The 13944-nt window shown below is 32.6% G+C and overlaps 1 protein-coding gene across 1 annotated transcript; it reads left to right on the top strand.

The window, feature by feature from the left end:
- The first annotated feature begins 7236 nt into the window (after nt 1-7236).
- Nucleotides 7237-13493, top strand: LOC143051442 (uncharacterized). Its single transcript, XM_076224333.1, has 7 exons — nt 7237-7932; nt 8403-8493; nt 9514-9687; nt 10813-10931; nt 11264-11360; nt 12153-12317; nt 13060-13493. The coding sequence occupies exons 1-7, from the start codon at nt 7588-7590 to the stop codon at nt 13392-13394; spliced, it is 1326 nt and encodes a 441-aa protein (XP_076080448.1). The 5' UTR covers nt 7237-7587; the 3' UTR covers nt 13395-13493.
- Nucleotides 13494-13944: the final 451 nt, after the last annotated feature.

Raw genomic sequence — 13944 nt, 5'->3', positions numbered from 1 at the left:
AAAAAAGGGTTCCAATTCCCAGACCCCTCTACCCGTGAATCCGAGACTGCTTATGAGGCATATCAGAGCAGAATAAGAAAAACTACTCGGAAAAGTTATATATAGTTTGATCTAGAGATGAAAATGTGTACTATGTTGAAGAAGATAAAGTGACTGACCAAGTATTCAAAAGACTTGTATATAGTGACAAAAGATAACCCCAAAGAGTATTTCGAAATTGACCCAAGACAATGGTTGTCACTGAGGTGTAGACACAACTGTAAACAAGATCGCAGAAAAACACATTGTAAACCATGTAAACGACACTTTTATTATTCTACCTGTGTGACGTTTACATTTTGACGTCATACACGCGATTCAACGTTAGAGCCATCAGTGTTGATCTGGTCATGCGGTCCCCGTGCGTAAAATCTTGCAGTCGTTTGTTGGTACATTTATCATACATAAATAAATTTAAGAATAAGAGCGCAATGAATGAGGTTGTTACATTTGATATATGCCTTCTTGTTCTTCACTACTTGGACATTCTATCATTATTGTTAATTATATTCTTGTCTTTTATTTTTCTACTGTGCTTTGTTCATATGCCTTTTGGTATTACTTCGAAAAGTTGTTTGTTGCTTGTCTTTTATTTTTGCTATGTGCTTTGTCTATATGCCTTTATATGTTTCTTCGTTAAATACAATGTATATGACGTGGCTATGTACTCATTGTGTTATTGTACTATGGTAAATTTGTGTATTATTGTCTTTAATTTTTACTAATATGTTGCTTCTTTGTTACATGTTTGTATGGTTTGTAGTGATTTGGATTATAGTGCAATGTTGACTGCTGTATTATTGACAGTTATACCTATTATGTCTGTTTGTTTTGTTCACGCATCGTGGTCAATATAAAGAAATTTGATGCGACTGTCATTCAAGTGAGATGATTAGCTAGCTATAAAACCAGGTTCCATCCACCATTTTCTACGTAAGAAAATGCCTGTACCAAGTCAGGAATATGACATTTGTTATCCATTCAATAGGTGTGTTTGAGCTTTTGATTTTGACATCTGATTAGGGACTTTCAATTTTGAATTTTCCTCGGAGTTCAGTATATTTGTGATTTTACTTTTTATTTTTTTTATACTAAAAACACAACAAGATTATTAAAACCGCAATCCCATACAAAACATATAAAGTTTGAGACGATGGCTTTATTAGCATAATATTTCTCTATATAAGGAAATAAAAATCACTAGGTGAGAAGGTTTAAAACAAAACTCACTTAAAACACACTTAAAGCACACTTATAGAATAAAGGCAAATTATAAGTGGATACTAGTCTGTTAACTTATTTATAGGAATACATTGTAGGTCAAAGGCCAGAACTAGAAATAGAAAAACAATTGCTGCTAAATTACTTGTTTTTAAGAAATATAAACAACTTTGCATGTACTTTGAAAATTCCCGCCATGTATTAGTTTCTTGAAAGTTTTAGACTTAATTCGAAATTTCCAAGATTATAATTCTTTTTATAATCTCTGAAATTTTGTATTTTTTCTCATTTCTATGCCCTTATTATGTGACATTCGTAGAAGTTATAATTTCAACTTAATTTGTTCGACATAGTCTTCATAACCTGATAAAGAAAGGCGAACATCAAAAGCTGTTTTTTTACTAGATATATTTATTAAAGTTAAATATATTTGATTTATGTCGGAAAGATTTTTTTGATTTTGGTGGACATTTATTTTTTGTCCCTGACAAATATCATTGAATGCCTACCCATGTTAAAATATGTTTAATAATTTCTTGCGTTCGAAGCGCTTGTCTAGATTTACCTTCATCAGGAACGCTCAAAGCCAAACATTTGAAAGCCAAGGATGTGTATGTATCGAAACAGTCGAACAGCTATTTGACAAAAAAAAAACCCGTAAAAAATAGCCAAATCTATCTAAGGTTAACTTTGCACGAGGGACTTGAAACCTAAGTTTCTATATAATTTATAAATTAATAAACGGACAAGTTTTAAAAGTTTTGTTATAAATCATGTCAGTACCAAAGTACTGACTACCAAAGAATGATGATACCCTCGGGGACTGATAGTCCATCAGCAGAGGTACCGACCCACTGCTGTAAAAAATTAAAAACAACAGGTTTAATAGTTTTATGCGTCCGAAGCATCAGGAACGTTCAAATGACCATAGAGCATGGCATGAAAGAATTATTTCTTAACTAGGTCTTTCGACTATTCTGCGGAAAGACTTATTGTATTTGTTCTGATTATTATTTTTTTTTCTTCTTTCGCCACTTTTATTTCTTGTGTATAAATTTTGTTCCGCAAGATGTGGCTTAGATGTTAGGTATATGATATTGAACAGTTTATGAGCCTTTGACATTTACCGTGCTTAACCGTATACTTTTCTTTGTAGGAGTTATCTCCCCGAACACTGTTTCCCTTGTGACTGCATCTCCTCCTTAAAAAGCCAACTGAAAGCGACCTAATGTAAACCGGAAGTAGCTTTTTTTTGTACTTAATTACTGTAACATCTATCTCGATAAGCTATTAGAATATTTAATGAAAGAACTCTATGCGGCAGAGAAAAGGGAAAAATCGAAAATTTGTCAGTTATTGTCATCATTAGGAGAGAAAGAAAAAGAAATAGAAGAATGCCAGAAACATATTATCAACATCAAACAGCATGCAACAAACCTTCAGATGTTCCTTTCAGTGAAGCCAATTGAAGAAGACGTCTTTAACAATAAATTCTTGAACTCGTTACTTCAGGGTGAGGAATTAAAGCAGCATTCTCTAGCATATAAACTAAACCGAACTATTCAGACTTTCATGTCCGATATCAAAAGTTTTGGAGAAGTACATATTGAGGCAAAACTTTGAGATATCGTTCTTAAAAAGAAGAAAGTCAAACAAGCCCAAATGATGGTATCAACAGTTCAATCAAGATCCATTGAACATATGAAGCTGAAGATACACAAGACCATTAAAACTCAGTTAAATGTTGTTTACGGTTGTTGCATGATGTCGGATGGAAGGATGGCATTTTCTGACTTTAAAAATACAGTAAAAGTGTTCAATACCAAAGGATTAGAAGACTTTCAAGTGAAGATGCCGCACTACGGGTTTGATATATTGCATAACAATGCAGATAATACATTGGCTGTTACGTCTGATAGTCACAGGATAAGTTGTATTACCATTATAGACATTGAGACTACCCAAATCAAGAAATGTATTGCTCTGCCTTCGTCCAATTACGGAATAGCACTTAATGAAAACCGATTAATCTATGTCGGGCATAAATGGGGAATATACGAGATCAACCCGTTAAACGAGTCTATAACTGACATAGTCCGAAATGAAACGGCCAGTGACTCTTACATTGCAACATTTAAGGACAAAATATATCTCACAAATTGGAGAAAAAACACAGTTACATGTTATAATCTACAAGGTAACATACTATGGACATTCCAAAAAAATGGCGTCCTGGCGAATCCTCACGGAATTGATGTTGATGAGATTGGTAATTTGTACGTCGTAGGAACTAGTTCAAAAAATGTTGTAGCAATCTCTTCTGACGGGCAACAATATAAAGAAATATTGTCGGCAAGTGATGGCCTTATAAAACCTTTTTCACTTCATTATAGTGAATCAAAGAAGCAGTTGCTAGTTGCAGAGTCTTCTGACAAGGCGTATGTGTTCAATTTGATGTGAAAAGTTGAGTTACACAAAATGTCTATTTTGATCATTCTGTGAAGTGTTTATAATGAAGTCAATTTCGGAACACTATGTTGTTTATTTATTTCAGTTATATATTATTTGATATGTAGTGTTAGTCTGAAGAACAAAAACAAACAAATTATCAATTCTATTAAATAAGGTTGTTTATTGTGTACTTTGAAATAGTGTTTAGTTTATATATGTGGAGTGCTGTAGCTACTAGTGTTTTTAAATATAAATGAATGTAGTTGCTGAAAAATACCTACCATTATTTTGAATCAAACTCCTAAACGAAGTCATGATATCATAGTTGATTTTTTTTATGTTTTATCACTGCAAAATCAATATACAAATCAAATACGCGTTGTCATTTTGAAAGCTACATGTTGAAAGCGATTTCTTCCCACACAAAACAGTAAATACAGCATACTGTATAAATTTGGCGGAATTTATTTTGGCAATTTTTTTTCTATCCGCGAAAATAAGCGAAATTTTACAGCCCGCGAAATTAACCCGCTATACGGTATATTTATCAAACATTACTGTGGATTCATATTTATTCGTTGGATGACATTTTTTGTGAAATTCACGGGTACAGGTGAACCATGAAATTAAAAGTTTAACTAATGACACATTTTTAATAGGATATCGTGCAGCTTTTGGCAAAACCACAAACTAAATATCCATGAAAAACAAGTTTTCCTTAATCCACAAAAATCGGTAACCACGAAACAAAAATAAAACTACAGTACTTCAAATTTCAGCTACATTTCGATTTATAATAACACTCAGTCATATCAAAGCTATATACAATATACACACACATGACTTTCATTGGTATTTATAAAGTTCTTCATTGGCCAATTTTAATATTAAACAGAATTGATAAGAAATTCAACCTCTGCTATCAGTATAGTCATGAAATCCTGGGGAGTCGTTAAACAAACTTTTGTCGCTATTAAATCAATATTTTCTATATAACGTTGGGGTATTGGTATTTCAATCTAATATACCTTGTTCGGTGATATATAATCGGAATGAATATCACCATCTAAAAAAGGAAAATTAACAATAGGGGAAAAAGAATCTTTGTATTTTTTATGTAGAGTTTCTCGTGTCAAACTGAAATATCTAAATCTAGAATGAGGCAGTTATTTCTGTTACTATTTGATTTATTTAAAGTAAGTTCCTTTTTGGTGAATTTCGTCAACATATTTAGAGAATTCTTTATTATTTAACGAAAATCTATCACCAGGATATAGGCTAGTATAATTGAATTGACCAATTAAAACGAATCTAGACGGGTCTTTACTGAATGTGACAATTAACTGTGTCATAACAGTACAAGAACAGATCTGATATTATATAAAAAAAAAATAAGGAGATGGTGTATGATTGCCAATGAGAGACAACTATCCACCAAAGTCCGAATGAAGTGGATGTAAACCAATTATAGACAACAGTACGGCTTACCCGGATTTGTTTTTGTCTATCGATTTATGAGTTTTGAACATAGGTATACTACTGTTGCCTTTATTTACAACAATGAGAAAACCCCATACCGTATGGTCGGCTATAATAGGCCCCGACATGAAAAATAAGAAAAATAAAGGCAACAGTAGTATAACGCTATTCGAAATTCATAAATCGATTGAGAAAAAAAGAAATCCGGGTTACAAAACAATTTTATTGAGAAGTCTAACGGCCCAATTTATAACTAACAACTTAAGACACACAAGTATGCCGGACATGAATCAACTACACCACGACTGAACTACATGCTCCTACATTGAAGCAGCCACATAAAGAATGTGGCGGTGTAAAACACGTTTGTGATCACCAAACCATTCCTTTACTTAGGAAAGAGGTGTAACAGTACAACATAAAAACAAACTATAAAAATAATTTGAAAAATGCTCATCAGATGGATACAAATAGAAATACAACTTACAAAAACACAAAGTGGACGTGGACGGGTTCTTATACATTTAAAAAAAAAGAAAGACATTTCTATATACTAAATTATAATCCATGTACCTTTGATAACTATTCTACAGATCTGAGAGTACTCACAGTTACTGACAGCTATTCCAAAGCCAATAACTACTAATAGAAAAAAAAATATGTATCTACGACAAAGACTAAAATATCAATCATAACACATCCAACATCCAACATCCACTGGATTTAGTGTAAAGACGTCATTAACACTCAGAGAAAAACATGACCATTTGTTTGCGAGCATCCAAGTTTTACATTTAACATGGGAACGTGGTGTAAACTGCACAACGTATGAGCAAAGTATTAAACTCGAGTTTTGGTTTAACAAAAGGAATATTATATACACATTTTAGTCCTGGTATCTATGATGAGTTTATTTAAATAGATTCAACTACTGTATCCAGTTACGACAGTCCTTTTTTGTTTCGCATTGCGGGTGATATAGAAACGCCGGGCATCCATCGTATGCCCCTTGGAAACATGGATTTTATGGTAAAAAAATTTAGCAATTTAAAATGTAGATATACAGAGCTTTGGTTATCAAAAATCCGTTCTCCTGGATTTTAAAGTCCCATGAAGTACTTTACTTGGCACGTATTTGTTATTTCATTTGGTTCCGTTGTACATTTTTATTTGAACATCGAGTTAACTACTGTCATCTTAATTCATACGATTATAAAGACTTGAGTATTGTCTTTGGTGCAGTGACGATGAAGATACTCATAACTTCACAACCAAACGACTTTTATGGTGAAACCAATGCAGTAGAGAGGGATGATTTGCTGTGAAGCATCTGTTAATTTGCATTATTCCTGAATGGGTACATACATTCTTATGCCTTATGTAATGCAAACGTCTTGCCCCTTATCCGATCAATCATTTACCGCGTGTACCCATTTCATGTATAATCATTTTTTTTCTATTTTTGACAAAGCATAAAATATTTGTTATACTGATTGCAAACAAACAATAATCAGCCAATCAAACTGCATCCTTCTTTTTTCTGCTTGATAATCCACACTTGTGTTGTCACCCCTTCGTTTGATGAGTTTGAGCTCGAATGTTGAAATCGAAAGATGAATGTTGAAAATGAATGCAATAAAAAAACAGTTGAATGCTAAACGGAAAAGATATGCACACACAGATGTTAAAATTTAGCTCATTTTTCCGAAGTATCGATAAAGAAACTAATTGAATGTTTTGTTGAATTTCAAGTATCCTGTTTGGATATGAATTATCAATGTTTCTGATATAATACCAGAATATGAAATACATTTGTACTTTTCAACGATATGATAACAATTTGTTAAATGTTTAATAATTTGTAAAACGAGATTTTAAACTCCCGTGGTGGTTAAATTTCATCATTTTAATGATACATCAATATTTAACATGTAAATTATTTAATGAAATGCAATCAAGCTGTATAACTTGTAAATTGTTCATCAAAATGTAATAACGATTTAGTTTAGTTACGTATGAAAACAGTGAAAAGTACAGATCAAAGTTCTTTTCTAATTTTTCAGATGCGTTTATTTGAAAAATAAAGGTCACACAAGTATAAATACCGGTGTTTAAAAGTCTTAAATCGATTGGAAAAAATACATACGGGTTACAAACCAAAACCAAAGTCAGAATGATATGAATTCGAAGAATCAAGCAGTATACTAACATTGCAAAGAACGAAGAATGATATGTTTATGAAATATGTGACTTTCAATAGATGGTGCTTGATACTTCGTGTTATTGTAGAAGAAACAAGAAAAATTATAATTTAAAAAAGAAATCAATAATTTTGTAATTTTGAAAAACATTTTAGAGCACTAATTGTGCATGTTTTGTTACATACAACATTGAAAAATGGACAGACGCCGGATAATTTTAGGATTAATACTTATCTGGATATACCACATTGACTGTGAACTGTTAGATGATTTATGTTTCAAAGACGACAAAGAATGTAAAAGACCAAACATTAAAACAATAGGAAACCTGCAACATGGGAAATGCCGGAAGGAGAATATTTTACGTCAATTGCGCGGGAAAAGTCTGCTTGAATGCGTCAAGGAATGTTTGGTGACGTCACAATGTATTGGTATAAACTACAGGAAGGCTTGGCCACTTTGTGACGTAGTTGGACGGTCAACTGAAGCATTAATTAAAGAAACCGGGTGTTTGTATAGCGACATTACCACGTGGTCTAAGGTTAGTTAATAAATTACCCATAATCATCATTAACAAATATATTTTTGTATTCCTTTTCAAAATTGTCGGCTATCCTAACATGGTTGACTATGGTCAACAAATGAGTTCTTGGGTTTCTTGTGGAGTTTAACCCAGATATGCGCCTTTAAAAACTTCAGATTTAATTAGATATATATTTGACTTTTCATTTGATATTTTGATTCACATATGCAGGTGAAGTTCGTATATTGCTGCTATAGTGGTGGAAATTAATAATTTGAAAATTAAAATCGACTCATTTGTCATACATTATGATACTGAATTGACCATGTATGTCAAATTCGAGATATAAGTCTAGAAATGAGCCAGAGGAAGCCGTGTCTGTTGTTTCTTTAATGTCTAGTTCTGTGGATATATTAACTAAAACCACCCAGAAAATTTTGGATTGTAAATTGATATCGGCATTATCCTTATGTGTTGTTTGTTGACAGGATCTTGCAGGACATTGTAAAGATAAAACATGTGATGCTGGAAAACATTGTAAACTGGACGATACTGGGCAACCAATATGTATACAGTCATGTAAGTTCTGTGACTTGTATCTGTTCACTCGATGTTAGGTAACCTTTTGTTTATTCAGCTTTCCTTTTTAACTTTTATTAGCTAATTCCGCTTCTCGCTCTTTTACATTCATAATCTAATGCAATCTAGTTGAGATGACCAACGATAATCTATAAATTTTTATTGAATATGTAAATTTTGAAATATAAAAGCAGTTATATGAAAAAAAATAATAATGATAATTTTGTGAAAGCACATAAGAATTTCCTTCTAATTTTTTATCTAAATATTTTTCATGTTGGTGTCTTTCTTTTCACAAATAAAAATTTTGCGGACGCCATCACGAGTTGGTTGACCCTTAATGAATAACCGTTTCACAGATGATATCGGATATGTTCCTTACATCGTAACTACAATCCCCTTCCCTTTCATGAGTGTGACCTACCGAATTAGACTATTTACCGGATTTGATATAACATGAGCAACACGACGGTTGCCACATGTGGACGAGATCTGCTTACCCTTCCGGAGCACCTGAGATCACCCGTAGTTTTTGGTGGGGTTCGTGTTGCTTATTCTTTAGTTTTCTATGTTGTGTCATGTGTACTGTTGTTTGTCTGTTTGTCTTTTTCATTTTTAGCCCTGGCGTTGTCAGTTTATTTTCGATTTATGAGTATGGCTGTCCCTTTGATATCTTTCGTCCCTCTTTTATAGAACAAAAATATAATTATAAGTGTTGGATAGGTTGTATTACATTAACAAAGGAGAGATGAGCAAGAACAAAACAGTGTTTCCTACACAAAAAACTGATTTCAAAATTATGTTTAATACAAATAGTGTATTTTTGGAACTTAAATCAGACAAAAAAGTGATTTTCCTGAAGTATTTTATACTGTTATGCCAAAAGATAAAATCACATCTTTTTTACACGCCAATTAAAAAGGGAACTCCGCCACTATTGATTTTCTTACCTTTAAGATTGGTTTTGTTGTTTAAAATAAGATTTATTGATATATCTCTTGATTCATATATACTCCATAGATTGTGCTGGGAAACCTCTGATATCTAACGCGACCAGTACAGATAAGTTTGGTATGCACCGTGATATAGGGATAGGAAATAAATACAAATGTGACGATGGTTACAACATGAGAGGACGTCCTTTCTTAGTTTGTGAGATGGATAGTACATGGACATCTCTATTTTGCTGCATTCGTAAGTCGTGTTTTATTTATGTTCTGTTTAAATTTAGACATTTTCAATAAACGACTTATACATTGTCATAGCACTGTCTCCGAAAACATTATCATAGTATTGTCACAGAAATACATTGTCATAGTACTGTCTCCGAAAAACATTATCACAGTATTGTCACAGAAATACTTTGTCATAGTATTGTCACAGAAATGCATTGTAATAGTATTGTCACAGAAATACATTGTCATAGTATTGTCACAGAAATGCATTGTCATAGTATTTTCACAGAAATACATTGTAATAGTATTCTCACAGAAATAAATTTCAATAGTATGGTTACATAATGACATTGTCATAATATGGGTACAGAAATACATATTGATTGTATTATCACAGAAATACATTGTCAAGGTATTGTCACAGATATACATTGTAATACTATGATTAATACATTGTAATAATATGGTTAATACATTGTAATACTGTGGTTAATACATTGTAATACTCTAGTTAATACGTTATCATACTATGGTTAATACATTGTAATACTATGGTTAATACATTGTTATACTATGGTCAATACATTATTATACTATGGTTAATACATTGTAATACTATGGTTAATACATTGTAATACTATGTTTACAAAAGTACATTGTAATTGTATGGTCAGCCAATCAATTTGCTCGTCACATTTGCTCTGGGCATGGATTCTAATCTTCTTTTTTAAGTAATTATTCTGTAACATCGTACTTGTTCATTTGATCACCAACCCAACAACTTCAAAAAATAAAGCGCAGGACATATGAAGTTAATACAAGGTTTTCAAGAACATCCTGAGAAGTGCAATAATAAACGAAGCATATCAAGAAGAATGGTAACTTATGTAAACTAGTCATTAACAACAACAAGACTATAGAAATTTAAATTAGCATAGTTTCCAATGTCAAAATAGGAACTAATTAAATGAAAACGAAATGAAAAAACAAGCTCAAAAGCTTTACGTCTTTCTGGTCAATAAATTACTTTAACTAGCACAACGTTGAACTAACACCATCAGAGTGATGTCGATTACGATGAAACAATCGAGGATCCTGAATGATACATGATAGTATATAGAGTGACTTGTTTTCTTTCCTTTAGCAAATAAAGGCGTTGTAGATTGTGGAGACCTACCAAGACATTGCCCTTCTGGAGTGTACACAACAGTCTACAAGTTTGATGTTAACTGTGAAATGAACATTGATAGGAGTGGATGGACTGTAATTATTGTTTACTTGTTCATCGATATATCAAAACTTTATTTATAATAACTTTATATGACAAGTATTGTTTAATTTTGTAAAGAAAACTTCATTTAGGTGCTAGTGGAGAGTTGTTTCTGATTTTGATGTCAAACCATACGAACTTTATTTTGTTACTTTATACAATGACGGTCAACTTAAAAACAAGTCGTGTGAGTCAATAATTGTAAAAATAAATCCAAAATTTTGAAATTTTGAAATCCTCAAAAGACCATTTTGAATTTTCCTTAGAGTTTAGTATTTTTGTGATTTTACTTTTTAAAACAATAGAACGTTTTATCATCTTATAGGTAATACAAAGGCGAACGAATGGTGCCACCAACTTCAATCTACTCTGGGATGATTACAAACAGGGTTTCGGTAGCCTTACAGCAGAACACTGGCTTGGTAATCAACATTTAGTTTAATATAAACATAATTAAAAGTACACTTAACTTCATTGAGGTATACTAGTACGCCAATTTGACGTCAACCAACCGAAACAATCAGAAAAGACTCATAAAGATCCACATATTGGTTTCACGTGTATTGTTTCAGATTATTCCCTTCATTGGCATTGTTTCGTGTTTCTTTGGTTTCTGACAGTTTTTACAATCCAAGAAACATTTATCAACGATTTTAACTTTTAAAACTCGTCTGGATCAAAAGCATTATACCAAGGTCATCTTTCAATAAAATTATTCGTACCAATCTATCATAATATGATAATACTCAACTTGAAAAGAACATGATATAACGGAGATTTTGAAAAAGTCAATGATACAGCAACCCGCCATAATAAAAAAATCATCAAAGAGGACAATATCATGGCGGAAATGAACAATGACAGACGTCTTTACATATTGTGAATCTCAAATTTACCCGGATCTTAGTTATTTTTAAAAGAAGTCAGTTGGAAAATAAGGAGACAACAGTATATTTTTAGGGTTTAAATCTCATGAATTCTTAACGAATATACAAATAAAGATAGAAAGAAAAACCCGAATAACCAAATGAGCAAGACCGGGAGCTTCGTCAGGATAAGTGTCGCCTTCTTTCCGTGCATCACTCGCCATGCAAATACACACAATTGTCACTTATGGCATTATGGTTAGTAGATCAAACGACTTTACTAATGTCAAAACAAAAGTCCTTCCAATTCTTTACTGAGTCAGACTTTTACTTACTAAACATTTGTAGGAAACAGTAAAATCAATCAACTGACGTCATCAAAAAACTACAAGCTACGTGTAGAACTTGAGACATTTGATGGAAAGCTAAAACATGCTGACTACGGACAGTTCAGAGTTGGTAATGAAGATTCCAACTTTAAACTTACAATTGACGATTATACTGGGAATCTTGGTATGCATACTTTAATGTTATGTGTAATAATATATTTAACCACGTGTTCATACTCGAGAGGTTTAGCAATAAAAGGAACTGTGGAATTTACGTCATTTCTATAAGAACCCAATTAAAAAAATATCCCCAAATATGAAATGTATATCAAAAAGACGCTTGAAAGTCTACGACAGAGTTGTTAAGAAATTAAACAGAAATTACAAAGAGATGTGCCATGTAAGCCAAATTCTCAAAATACTGAACATTATTTAAGAAAATACGAGTTTTGTCAAAACGCGTACGCTAATGCTCCAAAAAGGTTCACCGGCTCCTGCTTCGCCATGAATCGTGTTTTATTTAAAGTACAATCATCCAATTGCTCTATTTTCAAACCGTTAATGTGCACATTATTAAATAAGGCTTGTAACAAGGACACTTCCAAAAGTACACACTGCTGTTCCGTAATGACGTTCTTCATTTTTGCACTTAACGGTTGTCCATTTTAGCTTGTATGATTCGAACGTCACTAATATGTCTTTTGCAGACGAAACATGCGTCGAACGTACATAATTTCAATACTGGTATCTATGACGAATTAATTATATTGGAGTAACCAGTACAAAATTTATGCTTGTTGTTGATGTTCTTCTTATTGTTGTTGATATTATTTGCAAAGTCATAAATTGATAGTTAGTTGGTACATACAAGGACTAGTAGACTGCTGATTATATGTCCTTGGTTGAAAATACTGTTTTAATTTCAGGTGATGCCATGTATAATAATAACAACATGATGTTTTCGACGAGTGACAAGGACAACGATCAAAGGCCTACTTCTTCTTGTTTAAGCTCTGGTGCGTGGCAGGGAGGATGGTGGTTCAATGGGAAGAAGTCAAGCCTGATTTCAGTATGTAGTCTCTGTAACCTGAATGGAGAATATCTCCGAGAAGACCAAAATTCCAATGTTTACAAAGGAATTGTTTGGAAAACGTGGAGAGGAGCATGGTATTCTTTTAAATCATCGAAGATGACAATATGCCCAGTCGATGCGTCATGTGATGATTTGAGTTTCAACGAAAATAACAATAATGATTACTAAACTTTGAAATTCATTTTTGTTCTGACCTTTCTACGATATAACACAGGATAACGTTTTGCATTTTATAATAAAACTGACACGTATCCAGGTACTTATTAACCTTGGCTTCCTTATATTTGCAAGCACCCATTGTTACGGTATCGGTTCTGCTTCAAGTAACCATTAATCCAAAGAGGGGAATTGTGGGAACTTCTGGTAGTTCGTCCTATGATGGTGTTACTAAATACCTACAAGATGCTTTATCACTTTAACCATTATCTGGTTTTATTCCAAATTCCCACATTGTTTGCCTTTACAAAGTCATACTATCAGCACCATGTTTCTACATCACGTTTTGTAGAGAGTAGATTCAATTGCAAACAGATATACAAACAAATGTTGTTCATTGATTGAGCAAAGCTGATATAAACGTTGACACAGATATAACTGTGAAAAAAGCTACACACAGGAACAAGTGATCAGTATGCTGGAGATTTCAACAAATTGTTGGTCTTCCTATGGGAAGGAACTGTGCACATATCCTTGTCGACCTCATCTCATTTTCGTATGA

The sequence above is a fragment of the Mytilus galloprovincialis genome, chromosome 11, assembly GCF_965363235.1.
Source record: "Mytilus galloprovincialis chromosome 11, xbMytGall1.hap1.1, whole genome shotgun sequence".
Classification (NCBI taxonomy): Eukaryota; Metazoa; Mollusca; class Bivalvia; order Mytilida; family Mytilidae; genus Mytilus; species Mytilus galloprovincialis.
The sequence above is the reverse complement of the archived record's forward strand: the minus strand, read 5'-3'. Positions and strand labels throughout refer to the sequence as shown.

Bases quoted from the DNA above. Each gene is read 5' to 3' on its own strand.
- LOC143051442 (XM_076224333.1), top strand. From the start codon at position 7,588: ATGGACAGACGCCGGATAATTTTAGGATTAATACTTATCTGGATATAC. The intron at 10,932-11,263 runs GTAATTATTGTT...ATCATCTTATAG, and splicing joins TTGATAGGAGTGGATGGACT to GTAATACAAAGGCGAACGAA. The intron at 12,318-13,059 runs GTATGCATACTT...TTTTAATTTCAG, and splicing joins CGATTATACTGGGAATCTTG to GTGATGCCATGTATAATAAT.